At 39.1% G+C, this 18,845-nt stretch overlaps 1 protein-coding gene across 3 annotated transcripts in view; it reads left to right on the top strand.

The window, feature by feature from the left end:
• LOC5575208 overlaps nt 1–18,845 on the top strand; it is a 600,791-nt gene that overhangs the window by 345,380 nt on the left and 236,566 nt on the right. For all 3 annotated transcript variants that reach the window (XM_021846215.1, XM_021846212.1, XM_021846213.1), the window contains one exon: nt 9,088–9,252. In XM_021846215.1, coding sequence (XP_021701907.1) covers nt 9,088–9,252 — 165 coding nt within the window. The remainder of the gene's footprint in view (nt 1–9,087; nt 9,253–18,845) is intronic.

The following is an 18,845-nucleotide window of genomic DNA, read 5'->3' as shown; positions in this document are numbered from 1 at the left end:
ATTCTGCTCCAAAAGTTGTTCCAGTTCATCTTTCAGTGCCGTGTCGAAGGTGAACAAATCCAGGGCTGGTTTCCAAACCATGCCTAGCACACGTTCCACGTATGCCGATACATCCATGCTCAACGACTTCTTTTCCAGACTTCGTGCTTCTCCCAGCTGCTGTAGCACATCCACCGAATTGGACGAAAAATTGCGGATCTCAAATCCACCTTTTGCATGTACGTGCTTGACGTCTGTCACCAGTTGCACGGCTTCTTCGACAGTATCTACACTATCGAGGTAGTCATCCACGTAGTGGGCGTTGATGATGGCCTCGGCTGCTCTGGGGTATTCTGCTGCAAACTCTTCCGCATTCTTGTTTTTCACAGCTTGCGATGAACAAGGTGAACACTTTGCGCCAAAGGTAGCCACATCCATAACGTAGATCTGTGGCTGCTCCGATTGATGTTCACGAAAAAGAAACCTCTGGGATTGTTTATCGCTTGAGATGATACGGACTTGGTGGAACATCTCTCGAATATCCCCACAAATAGCTATGGATCTCTGTCTAAACCGAAGCAAGACGTCGAATAATGAAGTCAACATGTCTGGTCCTTTCAACAGCATGTCATTGAAGCAGAGACCACGAACTCGTGCTGCAGCGTCCCAAATCAAGCGAATTTTCTCCGGCTTTCTCGGATTCCGCACCACTCCAATAGGTAGGTACCACACCCGATTGGATTCTGTTGACTCTAGCTCTTCTGTAGTAATTTTGTGAGCGTACCCCTTCTTCTCATACTCATGTATTAGGGATACCACTCGCTCCCGCAATTCTGGATCTTTGTTGAAACGCCTCTCCAACGATTCTAGTCTGTGGAGTGCCAATGGATAACTATCGGGAAAGGTTGGCTGATCATACTTCCACAGCAAGCCAGTCTCAAATCCTCCTTCTATTCTACGTGTTGTACGTTCCAGAATGTTCCGGGCCCGAATGTCATCCGCGGACTCGATCGGCGAGGCTACTGCTGCTTCATCGACTTCAAAAAACTGCTTCATCAATTCGTGCAGCTCATGATTCTCAATATGCTTTTCTGTATGGATATGCAGCCGTTCAACTGACTCACATTCTCCTGCCTGCTTGCCATATACGCACCAGCCTAATCGTGTCTTGACGGCCACTGGTTCGTTCGGTCGCCCTTCTCGTGCTTTGAGAGTGGTAAGGAGCTGCACATGTTCAATGCCGATAATGATCCTTGGTGTCGCATCCACGTAGCTGTACAGTGGGAGACCTCGCATATGTGGATACCTCTTCTGTAACTCATCATAATCTAACGTCTGTCCCTGCAGTTTCAGTTGTTGTACAGTCCGCACGTTGCTCAGTTTAAACTTGCTTTTTAGCCCTCTACCGGAAATGTTCACATTGACTCGTTGTGAACCCCTTTCTTCACGAGAAATGTTTCCGGTCCATCCAAGCCAGAGTGTTTCCGTTGGTCCATAGATTTCTAGCTCCGTTGCCAATTCAGTTTCCATAAGCGTAGTTTGACACCCGTCGTCTAAAAACGCAAACGTTTCCACCTTCTTTCCGTTATTTTCGAGCGTCACTGGAACATAGCGGAAAAGGCAAATGCTCAGCGTCGAGTGATGATTCTGCAAGGCCAAATGGTGGTCGACGGCAACGTTAGACGCTGCTGGTGAATGAAGTAGAGCATGGTGGTGTAGTCGACAACCATCAACCCCACATTCCTTTAATGAACGACAAGGCCATCTACGGTGTGGAATAAGACATGTTCTACAAAGGCCCTTCGAACGAATCACTTTCCATCGTCCATCCAAATCTAAAGACTTAAACTGCGGGCAGCCAGCTACCTCGTGCGCCTCGTCAGAGCAATACCAGCAAGCTCGTTTGCTTGATTCTGCGACTTGTGAACGTCTAAGATGGCTAGTAGCTGTCATATTTGGATTACCTTCGGCTTCTGCGTGAGCATACAGTTTATGGTTGTCTCGGCCCGCCTTGTTTAAACTCTGTTGGAGTTGTGTTTGCGATGGAAGTGTTACATCTGATGCGGTATCCACAAGTTCGGTCATGAACTCACCAAACGTCGCTAAGTTGACGTCGGTTTGCATACGTTTATACCACGCCCATTGCATTTTTAGTTGCGGTGGGAGTTTTTCTACTAGCTCATGTAGCAGCATCGGATTTCGGAGGTGGTCTACGAGCTGTGCCACGAACATATGGTCCACCAAGTTACGAACAGCCATTCCAAAGTTTATGATTGATTGGAGATTCTCGGCTTTTGGAGATGATACTTCGCGTAACCGCTGCATCAGAGTGTGAATTAAGACTTCCGGGCGTCCATATAATTTCCTCAGTGTCTCCATAACGTGGGGCACTGATTCTGGCATTAACAAGCGACTTTTCACTGAGTCTAACGCGTGCCCTTTCAAGCAACGTTGGAGTCGAGCCAGATTCTCAGCGTCTGTGAACCCACACGCTGCCGTAGTGTTATAGAATGAACTAGAAAACAACGGCCAGTCCTGCGGATCACCGGAGAAGACGGGCAATTCCCGGGGCATTACTTGGCGTGCTGCTAATTGCGCACTAGTGGGCACCGATTGGTATGGAAATCCCAACTGCTGCTGTTCGTCACCAACTCCAGGCTGTGGAACGTGATTCGGTTGGTATGTCACTGAGCTCGGTGTTGGTCTTGGTGGCACCGGATCTTGCGAAATTATAGTTGGTCGAGAATGTACTGCGGCTGTTGGGTCTGATAGAGGAGGAATTTGGTTAAAGCGTGATGCCACATCGCCGGAGAAAATCGTGGTTGATTGAATTGCCGGAGCGCCAGCCGAGAAACCCATCGATGGTTGACCAGCAGGTAAACTTCGAAGTGATAGACCGGTGGCGAATTGTGTCGTTAGCGGCATTATCGACGGGATTGACCCAAAAGCATAATTTGAACCAGTTGGAATTGCCGGCAAGGCAGGTCTTACGCGTATTTTTGTGGAGTGAATTTCCGGATGATTTGCAATATTACCAAATGTACCACTCACTTGGTGCTCTGGCGGTGCGGTGTAACCCGTGATGCCTGCCCGAGTTACCGGAAATGCTAACATAGGCTTCCTAGCATCCAACATTGTAGTAGTCGCTTCTGTCGGCACTATTGCATGAGAAACGGGTGGGGGAGCTCCGTTGGTTTCCGAATTCGGTGTCGATGTAGATGCTGGCACGACCATCGTACTATATGTTGTAACCACAGCTCCTGGGATTTGTAGCCCAGATACCGTGACTGGAGTTCCGTGCGTTTGGTTGACGTTGATAATGGATGAACCAGTAACGGGAGCTTTTCCGATTGATTGTTCATTAGTTAGCCAATCTAGGACCTTCTTACGGCTGGCGCGACTGCTCAAACGGCTCATTTTCTCTTCGTCATCATCTTCCTCCAAGATAATGTTCAGCTTCTGCTGAAGGTAGGCTTCGTCCTCTTCCGCTCGTCGTTTACGGATTTCGTCCTCCTCGGCCCGTTGCTTCAGTTTCAGGGCACGCTGTTCTTCGAGCTGTTGTATCAATAATTGTTTACGCGCTTGGCTGCTAGCCGAACTTCGATTCGACTTAAGACTGCACGCACTTGCCGGTTCTGTAACTTCGCCATCTCTAGCACAGCGACTGCATCTCCAGGTCTTGTCCGGTTCGATATTGGTTTCGCTTGCACCAATGCAGTTAGGGTGGAACCACGAATCACACATATCACACCCCATCATCGAGGCGGTCGTCCCACCGTTGGTGCACACACCGCAGGTCTTAGCATGTCCCACCATCATCAACAAAAGAGGGATTCCGGTGTGCAGTGGAGGTTCTGAAATGGGCACTGTACTGCTTACTTCGCAGGTCTAATCTGCTTACTACGCAGGATCACTTACTTCGAAGGACTTTCTCGATGAACAGTTAATCTTAAAAGTTTGTTCGAGTTTGCGGGTTTCCAAGGAAGAAAACTGTCTTTTTAGCAGGTTGGATGTTTCCCAGCTTTTAAGCTGAAATTTATTAGATTTCATTAATTTTTTAAAGATTACAATTGAATTTAACGCTTACATTAAGTGTTTCTTCTGCTCTTCAAGAAACCGCAAGGCAAACTAATTCAGCTCAATTTCAACACGATTTTCATTGATCCTAATCATGGCTGAAGAGAACAAAATGAATAATTGGATCGATCATAAGAAATAACAGCTTTTGCTATCAGCAATGAATTCATATTAAGGCATAACAAATTATGTTATCACTTACAACTCTATAGCAAATATTGGTTCTACACTATAGCGCTCAATTGTCTTTCTGGGTTGCCCACAAATTGGTGTCACAATCGGTTCAAACTGTATATCACCGTGCAGAGTCCAGGCTGCCGTGATACCGGTTAATAAACAGCTAAATTTGGCTTTCACAATTCTACCCGATGCTACCGATCACTAAATTTATGCGATTAACTGGCTTCTCATCTATTCTACAGCATACGCCGATGTATCATGGTGAACAGAGTCGACCAGTACACACACGCATCTCTCGCTCCGCGATTTCCTATTGTTCTCGTCGTTCTGCTGACAGTTCATGTAAGGGAGCGCTCGGGATTCACGTTACGCTTTGTCTGTTAAGAACGGTATGCAACAGGTAGTTTTGTTCAATAAGTTGTCTGAAATTGATCATTGTATTGCTTTTTATGCAAAGAATATAGACGAAAATTTTTAAGTTCATAGGTACAAGGTGGCTTGTAGTAAATTCGGTGGCTTTGCTCTATTCGTCTTGGGTGGTTTTCTAAAACATATTGAGCACCAATTTTGCACCAAAACTGTTAGCCTATAAGCGCATCTTACTGCTGAATTGAAGAAGATTTGGTCGACAAAATTTCCTCATGACGAAGAGAACAAATCGACTGAAAATACGTAAGCTCCCCTCTATGAAAGTTTCTCATGACGGAGAAAAAATGTCGCTCAAATCAGCATTGGTAATTAGTGTTCAAAAACATTAAGCTAAACCTGGTTAAGTTAGTAACTAAATAGCACCTTAATTCGCCCTCCGTGCTAATATTGGGATTTTTTAGAGCTGATTTGCCTTATTCTAGCCCAAAAAGGCGAATTAGCGGGCTAGTGGTTACTTGGGCAGTTGGGGTAAATACAGCAGAGTCGAAAAAAATGGTTTAATTTAAGACAAATGTGTATCCGTTAATATAAAAATAAGGGAATTTACAATTGTCAAAAACCTTATAATTAACAAAACAGAAATACTTGATTCCGCGATCTCGTCGAATTGTAAGCTTTTCCCCTCCAATATTTTCATGAAGTTGGCGCCTCTGGTGACATCCGTTGATACTAGACCGAGTATATCTCTGCATCTTCATGGTTGTCACTGGAAGATTTTTTCAGAGGGAAGAATTTAGAAGCTAAACAATCGGGATTCACCTTGGTAAGATGTACGAATCATGCAACCTCAATTTTAAAAGTTATCTATTTACATAGACTTTTGCTATTATATTATGCTGAGCATAAAAAATATCGACCCCTCTGGTGACGAGCCATCCAAAGAGTTTGTAAATGCAATATAGGATATATTCGTTTGGTAAGTGATTCGTTTAATGGGACATGAATAAAGAAAGGCTTCTATCAGTCTATAAAGAAATTTCTTGTGCTTGTGCGTCTATGTACATGTCTTGTGCTGAATCATTTAAAGTTTTGTACATTTTAGTTCCGTTTTGTAATTACAAAAACTTTCGTTTGGTCTGGTATGCGTCTTCAATATGTATTATGTAAAACATGAATCATAGTACGCCGACACTTGGAGTGTCACATCAATCATTGTCTTTTGAATAAATACACAATCGCAACATTAACAGTATGAATTCACGATAAAGATTTGTGTAAACATACTTCGCTCATTTGAAATAGAAGCGTGAAACGAGCTCACCAATTGATAAACCCATCGTCGACAGTGCAGCTCCAAATTACTATAAATTTCGTCACCAACCAGAAAAACGAATACGGGCTAAATGTCAATGTATAACGTACCGGAATGCTCGCAAAACAATCAAAAGACCACATATCACTCAGTAACACGCATCTCAAAAAAGTTTTTAAAAGCTTTAGTTCCTGACGAAAATTTCACTAATCTAATTAGATACTTGGAAGAATCTCTGAGAAAAAATGCTAAAAGCCTTGAATGAATGATTTCTTTAATTCTTAAAATTGTGTTGAAATCCCTGAAGAAATTCGTTTATAAAGCTTAAAAACCTGAAGGAAATTCTGGAGAAACCGCTGGGGAAATTCTTGGGAGAACATCACGAGAGAAACTTGGTAGAGTTGGTGTCAGAAATACACAACAAATTTTGACAATAACCCATTGAAAAACTCGACATTGTAGAAATTTAAAAGAAAGCTTACTCAAATTTGAGTATGACTCTTGTTCGAAATGTTTACTCTGAAATCATTGATTATATTGCAAAGCACAGTGAAATCTCATTTGATCTGTGATGAAAGTCATTTAAGCTCATTATCCACATAGGGAATTCTCCTCGAATGTTGACTTCTTCGATTGAACCGATTAAAATAAGGATTGAACAAAAAAAAATCAAAAACCTGGGTTCATAAATCTACAAATAAAGTAAAGTATTGCTCAAAACGTTCTGGGATCGATTTAGGACAGTAACAATTGATATACTAGGTGTTAAATAAGTTCGAATGCACTTTAAAAATGTTAAAAAAAATAAATACGTGATATTCTTTTCTAAGTGAACTTCTATTGAAGTAATATTTATTGTGAGCATCCCCCTTTGTGATTTGTGGCGAGTTCATCGGCATCTCGTTCCAAATCTTAGAAATGAGCCTCTTTAAATTAATCCATAGTGCTTACTTTATATTCGCTCTGCTTGGCCAGCATGTACGGATATACATAAAAGATTTGGGGAGCTGGGAGGCTTATCGAGAAAATCAGTCAAATTCTCTCGACACCACGCTTGGACGATATTCGCCGTGGGTGCACCGCTTTTGAAGGCGTAATGATCCTTACCGTAGAGGTCCTTATAATACGCTGCCTTGATTATCACGTTTTTCTCCACGCCTGAATACGGCACCCAAACCATCACCGACGAGGCGCTTTGGGACGTTTATGAGGAACTTGGGGATGCTGGCGAACGTCAGCGCTCAAAGCTGCTCATTTTAGACATTGTGTGGCTGTTGCAAAACAAAGAGTTTCTCATCAGAAAACGCGAAATCCTGACCTGCGTGCCGCGAAAGTATCAGTTTGGCTCTGTCAAGCCTCTTTTTCGTTGTAGCCTCCGTTACTCCGTGAACCTTGCGCTTCTTGTACGGCTTGTATCCCAGGTCCTTCGTCATAATGGTCTGAGCAGTCCTAATCGACACATCCAGGTCAGCAGCGGTCGCCCGGATCTCACACGGCCCTTGACCGAGCCCGTCTCCCAGTCTGATGGTATGGTGGTATAAATGAAATTCCGCTTCACCACGAGGGATTTCAATCGTCGGAATATGCCACGGGGTCGCTCACTTCTCGAAAACAACTTTACTACGACGTCGCGGAGCTCTTTCATCGTGCGCGATAAACAAACAACAAATGACAGCAAGTCGACATCATGCGCGTCGGTTAGGCTAAAGCTGATACCAATACCAAAACAATGTGCATTTTACATGGTGCGCACCTACACAACGATGAAATGTTGTATTCGAACACCCTGTATAGAACGAAAATAATTTTGGGTATGAGCCATTTTACTAGACGTTTCGGAACAGCTGATCGCCGCAACGGAGTCAATGAGCCATTTTACGAGACGTTTCGGAACAGCTGATCGCCGCAACGGCGTCAATTGACAGGAGACCTGGGATTAAATCCAGCGTAATTTTCAATAACGCCTCATCTCACCAAACGAGGACATGGAGAAAATGACGAAAATGAGATCCAAAAATGTTCGTTACTGCAACACTACACCTAGTTATTGTATCAGCTACCTCTTTGTTACCCATATTGCACATAAAAAAGCACTTTTGTGATCAGAAATATTTTAATATTTTTTCCCCATTTAAGTTTTCGCCTGGATGAAAAGCTACGCTAGAAATGCGCACAGTCATCAACCATCATCATCGCGAAAACTGACGCCGATGATTGAAAAATCCCAGGTCTCCTGTTATTTGACCAGGCCAGTGCTGGGAATGGTAATAGTAGTAGGCTTGACTTTTCGCGAAAATCACGTGGCTCTCCCAGTACAGTAGTTCAAAAACATGAATCTCATCAAGTAGCCTATGTTGGGTGCACGAATTTTCTAAATCATGAGTGTCATTGAAGGCTCTAAATGCGGGAAATGCAGCGGGAAACAGAACATTTTTCTACAGTAATTTCGTGTTGCCCTTAGCAACGAGTGTTTTTCAATTTTCAAGGCTTTTGCCTACAGCAGCGATGGGCGTGAATTTCACTGGCTTCGCTGACTGTGATTGGCTTTGTTTGGCTACTGTAGAGTGAGTTTCAGATTTTTTCCCAACCCTGGACCAGGCTTCGTAAAATGGCTTATTAGAGGGTTAACAGCCCAGCCCAGAGAGCCGTAACGGTAAACGCGCAGCCAATTACAATACCAAGCTGAGGGTCATAAGTTCGAAAAGGGCTTATCGGCTTGGAAATTTTCTAGACTTCTCATTCGTACTTGCCACACGATATGCGAATGCAAAAATGGTCATTGGGCAATTCATTCACTAAGTTAATAAATGTGGAAGTGCTCATAAGAACTCTATGCTGAGAAGCATGCTTTGTGTCAGATGGGACGTAACGCCAGAAAGAATAAGAAATGTTAACAACCACAACAATTCAGATGCATCTAATTGTATATTGAACGAAACCATCGTTGGTAATTTTATCGAAAACCTCTCCTGCAGCAATCTCTTTTATTGAGTTATAAATCACTGTGCCGACAGTTCAATTGCTTTGTCGGGTACAGCTGCCAGTCTTGTTAAAATTTCTCACATATCCTTAACAACCCTGCCCTGAGCCGTTTGAAAATCTGAAATTCCGATTATCATATCATCAACCCGTTTTTCTCAACCGAACATATTCTCCTTTTCTTCTTGCAGGACCGGCCAAAAAGCGAGATGTGCGCACAATCAACTCGTCATCCAGCGATTTGGGTCCACCGTCGAAAACCGTCGGCAGCAGTGGCAATAATGGGCCCAATGCCATCACCAACCCAATGCAGACACAACACCAGCGAGCTAGTCTCCGAGCGGCGGCCACATTGCGTAAGTGAAATTCTCCGATCGGAATTGCTAATAGGGTGATGTGCTAGTATCCATCGTATTAAGCATTGATCAGTGAGAACTGCAATTTTCCCAGTATTGCAGTGAATGATGCTGACACAAACCGATGCCAAACAATTCTTTCTCAAAACGGCTTTAGCATTGTACAATAACATTTTGATAAATATTGATCTTTTTTTTGGAAATAATGCAAAGAAAATGCATTTTACCGTATTCTCAGTCCGTCGTATCGTTTTCAACTCCGTCGCAATCAGTTTCCAGATTCGTCTCACAACTTACGGCTCACTGTGTGTATTGAATGGTGAAAACACAACATATCAACGCTATAATAAAATGTTTTACTAGAATATATAGATCTACGGGCATCTCCCTCCATTCCTTTAGCATGATGGAATATACTAATTTCCTTTAAAATTCATTATTCGTCATCAAAATTCAGCCCAAACATATGAACACAATTCCTTTTGACCGTACAATTATGGCATTTGCTCACAGTACAGCGAAAACAACACAATCAAAGGAACCGTATTTTTACGTCGAGCGTCGCACACACATTGATGCGCACAAGCTTTTTTTTCTCAGTACGACGGATAGAACTTTGTTTACATTCTCAATTATACGCGGCGGTTGAGGAAATTTCGTAAAATTTGATAATTTATTGAAGTTTTACGGCGTGTGATTGGAATGAAATCCTTCAGTGAAGAAGTACGAAGGTTTTCCATAGTGAAAATAAGTGCCCGGCGAAGTAAGTCACCCACGGGGGTGGGAAGAAACGTGTGTTGGAAAGTGGTGTGGCTCAGTCGATCGCTAAGCATTTCTCTCAAATCGTGTTCGTCCATGCGATTTCGGTGAAAAAGTGCAAAGTGGATAATTGAACTGAAGTTATTTACCGAAATACAGTAGTTTTATTGCATTTTTGGTGTACAAGTGTACAAACCATAACAGCTTTCACAAAATTAATGAATCTATTTTGCAGGTAAGTTTGTGTATCCGCCGTAGTGGAACATTTAAAGTTTGATACGACGAATAGTAGCGCTTACGACGAAGAAGAACAAAACCCTATAATCTCCACCGGTGCTTCTGCCGCTTTCAATCCTAAGAGTGCAGTTGTGTTTCGCCAAATTCCCAAACACAAGCTCCAAAGCATAAAACGTTTGCCATACAGGCGCTCAGCCATGCACAATAGAGTGTGAATTATTTTTCGAAAAGTCGAAAAACTAAACGTTTTGTCTGAATTCAAATAACATAAAAAGAGAACCTCAAAATTGAGGAACAGTATAGCTTTGTTAGTTTTCAACCAATTTCAAACCTTTCCGCACCAAAATCTTCAAAATTAAAATTAGTAAATGTTCCTAGAACTACTACTTTAAAACTTTCAAAAATGAGCCACACTCTAATTCACACATGAATCGATAGAAACAAGCGAGTGGAATCCACAGCGGAGCAGAGGGAGATTTATGATTTGATTGGCTTTTTGAAAGTGATATTTGTTGGGGACACTTTTTGCGAATCAAATGGCAGAGCTCGGTTGGATTCCCATCGAGTTTCGAGAAGTACCTAATGTATGTAGGTACATGTGGACCTAAATGTCGATTCGGGCAATTGTTGTGATACGTCCCACCAGATACGGCACACTACGTGAAGCGGATTTAGGTTTTGGATTTGATTGGTCCTCACCACGGGGGGACAAAAGATGGCAATCTCCGGAGCATCAATGATGATGATGAAAATTTACGCGTTGTTCGATTTTGATTTGAATGCTGCGGAGCTGATTTTATTCTGCTTCAGGGTTTCACTGACTGGTTTGCAAAATTATTCACGAATTTAAAATCGAATGTGAGATCAATAGCAAGATAAAGAAGATAATCTGAAGACTTTTTCAGCTGTAGTACTATTTTTTTCGAAGCCTTCAAATTTTTGTCTTGATTGTTAATGTTAATATGAATATTTTGCAATACTCTTTTGTTTGTCTATTTTCTTTGTTTATGTTATTTTCAAACAAGCTATGGATAGTTCGTCACTACAAGTGCCAATATAAACTCTTATTATCCTGTTTCGTATAGTTTTAATGTACACATACCTCTTTTCGTCATTCTTATAAACAAACATTTAAATAGTTTGACCTTATGAATATCGACGAACTTTTTAATCTGGAACCAATGTATTTTAATCAAAAGGAGCGGTTCCACAGAAATTTCCCAAATTTCATTTTTATAGTTTATTTTCCCAAATTTCATTTTTATAGTTTTTGATTTGGATGAAATTTTGCACATGCTTTTTTTATGCCCAAAAATGCCTTTTGCATAATCGGTTCGCCATTTTGACTCTAGCCTTACTTTTGAGAAGGGCCTAAGAAAAAAATCCTTAATAATTTTCAAAAAATTATAACTTAGAAACGGTTCGTCCGATCAGTTTGTCTTCCGCAAAGTTTTAGGTTATTGTTGGGACTATCTGGAAAAAATATGCACTGTAAAAAAAATAAAGCTTAAAAATCAATTTTCTCAAAAATCGTATTTTTGATTTTTTTTATTTTTTTATATGTTAAAGTAGACAAAAAATGAAGTCTTTTGCACAGTGGGTCAAGATGGAGAAATCATGGACAAAATATTAAAAAAATATATATTAAATATTAAAAAAAAGGTGAATTTTTGAATATGGTCCTAATAAACTTTTTAAATGTTTTACGACTCGATTTTATAAAAGTACGCAAAATTTACAACAAAAAAGGGAGGAAATTAGGCTAACTTTTACCGTTTCAAAGATACAGCGATTTTAATACAAAATTATGATATAATTTTCAATTTTCGGTCATTTTCGAATGTTTTTCGAGGCTCATAAGCCTAGAAATTTGTTCATTGTCTGAAAGAGCAGATAATTTTTGACTAAAATGTTTGAAAAAATATTGATTTGGTATTTTTTTATGGTTTGAGGCGAAATAAAAAATGTGCCCTGTAAAAATGATTTATTTATTTTTTTAACGTAACACAACTTCAACATTCAACATTGTGATATTTTGATATGTAATTATCAAGAAAGTATGGAACAAAATGTTAAAAGTTTAAAAATAACAAAATAACGAATATAAAGCAATCAATACGTGAAATGCATTTATGTTGATTTTAGATAATGAAATATTTCCATTCGAAAACAAAAGCTTTATGAATAGAGGAGTAACGTGCCCAGTTGTCTCACACAAATATACCTGACGTTTTCTTAAAGTACAGCACGTTGGTATATTTTTGTGGTCGGACAGAAACGTACATAATAGTTGATTCAAGCACCCATGTTGGTATAAAAAGAGCTGATGCAGCAAAGACACAAGCAAGTGATAATCAACTGAAAAGTAAAAGATAGCTTAGAACAATGAAGTATAAAATGAACACCATCAACAAAGGTTGTGTAAATGTGTTTTCAAAAAGTGTTCAAAAAGTTACCGAAATCTCACGGAAAGCAATATTGCCAAACTAGTTGAACTAGGATTTGCAGATGAAAATCAGCTTAATAAACAATTTAAAATTTGCGATTCGTGTCGTTTACAATTGGCCAAAAGAACAGCATTATCAAGCATTGATGACTTATCAAGTAGTGAAGAGGAAGATGTTTGCATGGAAGAGGAAACAATAGAAGCATCAGCATCAGCAACTTCAATACAGTCAACGGATTCCAATATGAATATTCCTAGTCAGGAGTCATTGGAAGCAACGTCAGCAACTTCAATAGAATCAACGAACTCCAACTTGAATGTTTCTAGTAAGGAGACATTAGAAGCAACGTCAGCAACATCGATTGAGACAACGGATTCCAACGTCCCTCAAATGCTCAAAAGCGAAAGGAGGAGCAACTAACACAAATTTTCTTTTCTTATGCAACTACAACAGAGTATGAACATATTCGAAAGCAATAACTATTCAGGGAACACCAAAATACCATTCATTTATTCCAGTTTCCGTAGATAAAATAGAAGTTAGGCAATTTCCAAACTGTAATGATAGTAAAAAAAATTGTAAACATTATGAAAAAGTAAGAAATCTGTATCAAAATAGGATGCTCCATCATTGTATAAGAACATGAAATAAAATGCTTTCAGAAAAAAAAAATTCTTTATTTTATCAACTCGAAAATCTTTCGAAAAGAACCAAAAGTTGTGAATTTTCAGTAAATTTAATTTTAAAATCGCTGGATCTCGGAAACGGTAGCAATTAGCAAAATTTTCTCATAAACCTTTTTTGAGGCAAATTTTGCGTACTTTCATAGAATCGGGTCGAAAAGCATTCAAAAAGTTTATTTAGACTATATTGAAAAATCAACCTTTTTTAAAAATATCATAAGTTTTTTGTCCATGATGTCTCCATCTTGACCCACTATGGAATAGACTCCATTTTTTGTCTACTTTAAATTATAAAAATAAAAAATCAAAAAAACGATTTTTGAGAAAATGGATTTTTGGGCTTTATTTTCGAGATAAACAAAAAATTACAGCATTTTTTATTACAGTGTATATTTTTTTCCAGATAGTTCCAACAATAACATAAAACTTTGTGGAAGACACCAAACCAATCAGACAAATAGTTTCAATATTTTAGTTTAATTTTTTTGAAAATTGTTAAGGTTTTTTTCTTAGGCCCTTCTCAAAAGTAACGCAAGGGTAAAAATGGCGAACCGATGACGCAAATAGGCATTTTTTGGTATAAAGAAAGCATATGCCAAATTTCAGCCAAATCAAAAAATACAAAAGTAAGCCGACATTCGAATTCAAATGGAACCGCTCAAATGCAAAACTTGTTTTAAATAAGAACCGTGTTTTTCCACATTATCTATGGAACTCATCACCGACGAAAGGTACATGCTTCCCGTGGTGATTGTGAAGATGCAGAGGTATTCTCGGTCTGTAGAAGCAACAATCATTACACACTTCTTCATCTCAACTGACTGTAAGGACTTGGCCGGCGACGTCAATGGAAGCAACATGGCAACAAAACTTGTTAACAATTGTTTTCAATTGGACCTTGTATTTATGGACCTCGGGTATCCGAAAAGAGGGACTAAAGTCACTTAACATTTGCCTCAATCAAGTCATGGTTAATCAAATACCATAGTTAATTATTCTGATTGTCCTGGTTTCATACATTTCTTGTTTACCTCAACAAGCTCGACTCAATTAGCATTTACCCAACTAGCCTGGTGACACAGAATCGATTGCCCGTCAACCGGTAGTGAAGGTATTAACAGGCCCACTCAGGGAAGAAACCGTTCATCAATGTTCCATAGATGGAACATTTTTCCTCTTCCCATAAATGCTCGGTTCTCTTCCTCTTCGTCCATTCGTTCAAACACACAATACATGAGCGCATAAAACTTCGCGTTTATTGTCCCCTGGTCGCCGCTGCTGTTACACCTTTCCCGAAGCACATAAATGGCTTCATATCTTTAGCTACGCTTCTACACACTCACCTCATCGTCCGATCGTTCTTCTCTCCACAATCTCCACACCATGGATCGGATCGCCTCTCTTCGGTAAGGGAAGCCTAAGCAAGCGGAAAATCGTTCCGATTTGGCTTAGCGTTTACTTACTCGCTCAAGCAAAAGGTTCGATTCTCCCTTTCCCCCCCTTCGGGAAGCCGATGGGCAAGATATGATTGGCTAGCGTTGTGCTTCTTGGTCACCTTCGAAGGTAGGTAGCCCCATACCTTTTGAAGCATGAATAAATTATCGTTTGCTCCAACTCCAACCAAAGGATGAGTGGTTAAAGAGTTTTAGAACCGTGTATAAACTTCTGGGGTGCCCGCATACCCATATCATGGGCGTAGCTAGATGGGGAGGTGGGGCGTTACCCATAATGTATGGTGTCCACAATACTTCCAGGTTTCTCCCAAAGATCTCCCTATAGATTTCGTCGAAATACACCACGGATCTCGCAAAATAAAATTCGATTAAATTTATCATGCATCTCCCCAGTTTTTTTTTGTCAAGGAGCTAACAAGCAAAACAATAAAAATTTCCTTATAAACTAGAATCTATTATATATTTATTTTCATTTATTTTTTTTTCAGAGTTTTATTTTTACATTTTTCATGTCTTCTACAAAGTTGTTAAACATCTTAAAACGCGTGTTTTTGCTGAACATTGCACCTCTCTATCTCTTAAAGTAAAAGAATTATCAGTCGAATTTGTTTTAATAAGGCTTATTTGTTTGATAGTAAAAACCCATGCAAAGACGCTTATAGACAAAAGTTTTTATCAACTGCCAAAAGGGGAGATAAGGTACTTTTATGATTTGTAAGAGTTGTCTGCGCCATTTTGCGCCGAAGCCAGTTATAGAGGCCTAAACTACCCCTTGAAAAAAGAGTAATTCATGAATAACTTTGTTACTTCAAAAGATAGGGTGATGATATGTTAAGCAAAAACACGGGTTTTTCTATGACAAACAACTTTGTAGAAAACACAAAAAATGTTAAAAATCTTGGAAAAAAGTTATGATAAAAAATATGATTTTTAGGGGTCATTCACATACAACGGCATATATCTCAAAAAGTATAAGAGATAGAAAAATTGTGTCTTCAACAAAGTTGTTTCAAATTGCCAATTCTACAACTTTGCCGAAGACACCATATGTCTATCTAAATGTTTTGAAAAAATAGTTTTTCTATCTCACTGCTAGGTGGATTGATCACAAAAATTTTTTCGTCAAAAGTTGCGCCTTAATATACCAAGAAACTTCTCCGAACAAACTATATCGCTAAAATCAACGGTTAGGGCGCTATTCAAAAAGCCCATGAAAACGAGGAATTAAAACACAGTGCGGTGGGAGAATCTAATTTTTGAGCAAAATAACTAATCCAGAAAGGTTCTTTTCAACTCTTATGATAGTGGGAGAGCCCTTTTACACATTGAAACGATTGACAGACATTCAATATATTGGAATCATTAAATTTCATGCAAGTGTTCATTTTGCCCCGATATCTTTTTACTAGCCTTGTTTTGGACCTAATTTGCTATCTCACTTTTAAAAGACAATTTACACCGTCTTCAGCACATAGGCTGCACAGACTGAACGATCACTAACATTAGGCAACGGACAACACGTAACACCCAGTAGCCCAGTGACGAATTTTTCGTTTGACGAAAAGTTTCCACCGACTGGAGCGGGAATCGAACCCACACCTCGTGGCACAATACGCCTAGACGACTGACGCCGCTAACCGCAAGGCCACGAAGCCCACTTTCTGGTATATGATATGATTTTTATTAACATGAATGAATGTAGCACGTCGTACTAACATAAAACATGAAAACTAGCCGAGAGTAATTTAAAAAAATGTCATTGTGTGGTCTTAAAACAAGCATTTGACTCCTTTAGGAACAACTCAAGGAATTATTTTAGTTATTTGAGGTATACCCTATGCGATTTATCTGTGGATTTCTTTGTGGTGTTCCTCCAAAAAGTTTAACGAGAATTCAACAGCTTTCCATACATCTTTTCACGGATTCGCCCACGACTTACTCTATGTGTTACTGCAAAGAATTCTTGCAAAGATATATCAGGGTGTCTACAACCTGAAAAACTTGGACATATCAGGGGATTTTAACCTGGAGTTCCCAGAGAATTTCGGCCACAATCAGGGAAATTATTTTGAATCAGTAATACATGGTAGAATATGTCCTTATTGCGACACCAAATCTTTTTGCCGCTATTGCTATGTGCAGTCCTATAATTTTTTAGTCATTTTGACATGTTTAAAAAAAATCCTTGACATTTACCTGGAGACATCCTTTGATTGAAAAAAAAAACCCTTGAGAAATTGTTATAAAAAAATTCGAGCGATCCCTGAAGTAATTTTGAATTCTTGAATATGCTCTAATCGGAAATGTTGCAGAAAGTAATATGGAAATCAATGGATAATGGATCAATGGAATTTGGAAAGATTTCAATCCGTAGCTAATAATAACTCCATATTTCTGTACAGTCAACTCTCCCTTACTCGATATTTCGTATCTCTATATCGAGTTAGAGAACCAAAGTAAAAGTTGGTTTTCATGGCTACCTCGTTGTTCCTTTGCACTATCCTATTTGCAGTTCCTCGCTATCTCGATGGTGCCTTTAATATCGAGAAGTGAAGAGTTGTCTGCAACTTGCGTTGAAATTGCTACAAGAATTTCTTTAGAAATTCGTCCATTGATTTTATCAGAAACTAATGGTCCCGGTGTATTGCCTCTAAGTACGCTGTTAATGATTCCATGTAAAACTTCGTTAAAATACTGACAGTTTCGTTTTACTCAGTTTTTCGACTTACTCTTTGAATATCTTCATCTTTTTGTGCATACAAACACGTAGGCACACTTCATAAACAAAATAGTGAAAAATATTCAAAACCTTGTAGCTCGTTTGTAGGCCAATTCGTGACATATAAACACCAACACCATTTTATGTATTTTCCTATCAATTTCCTATTTTTCTACATTTTTTTCCATTATTCTTCCAAGAGGAAGGAATTTGTCTATGCACAGTTATATAAAATATTCTAGGTACTCTTCAATACTTTTACAAAAATGTATTCTGAAACTTCTGAAAAAAAAATTGGTATAGAAACTTTTTGAGAAACAGTTTTATGTATTTTCGTTATTCCAAAAGAAGTTGCTGCTTTGTTAGGATTCCTTTGATTACATTGAAAAAATCGTAAAAGAAAAAATCTAGGGATTTATTCCAAGGAATTTATAAAGAATATCCTAAGGATTTATCCGGATTTCAAGCAGCGATTTTGCTAAAGATTTTTTTAAAATTCCTTATGAAATTTATACAGTGATTACTGCAGAATCTTCAGAATCAGGAAATAGAACTCCGCTTAGAATATCATCAAAATTTCCTTAGAATTTTTAGAAGAAACTCCTCTAAGGCTTTCTCAAAAAGCTCTGAATTTTGTGAGTCCTCCTAGAGTTGAAAACTGAAAATACTTGAGAAATTTATGGAAGATTTTTCGGAAAAGAGCATGAAGAATTATCTGGACAAATACTTACCTGAAAGAATTTATGAACGAATATCCAAACTCGATCGATGATTTTCTAGCACATCTCGAACATCTCTACAAAAGATTCTGCTAAAATTTCTTTTAAAATTGTTCTTTAAAACAAACTAATGGAATTTTTCTATGGATTTTTCCACTATTTATTTTTAAATTATATCCACAATAGTTTTACCAGAAATTTTGTTAGGTATTCGCTATCTCTGGACGAAGGAAGTTTTTGAAGAATGAAGAAATTCATGAAGGTTTCAATAGAAGAGTTCTTATATGAATAATTTGAAGAATTTTTGAAAATTCATTGAGAAATTTATAGAAGATTTTTCGGTAAGGTGTTCTGTAGCTTAGTTGGTTAAAGCGCCGGTCTAGCGTACACGGAGTCGTGAGTTCGAGTCTCACTAGAACGCGTATTTTTTCGCAAATTCATGTCTCAATTTGTCAAACAAACACACTGTGTCTTCTGATTGCAAGTTTCCAAATACTATGTTTCAGACATACCAGCAAATCTGGTTTATGCCAGTAAAGGGCAAACATTCATTAATGTAGACCTCGAAGAATTAT

Source organism: Aedes aegypti, chromosome 2 (assembly GCF_002204515.2).
Source record: "Aedes aegypti strain LVP_AGWG chromosome 2, AaegL5.0 Primary Assembly, whole genome shotgun sequence".
Lineage (NCBI taxonomy): Eukaryota > Metazoa > Arthropoda > Insecta > Diptera > Culicidae > Aedes > Aedes aegypti.
Note: the sequence above shows the minus strand (reverse complement) of the source record. Positions and strands in the feature narration are given on the sequence as shown.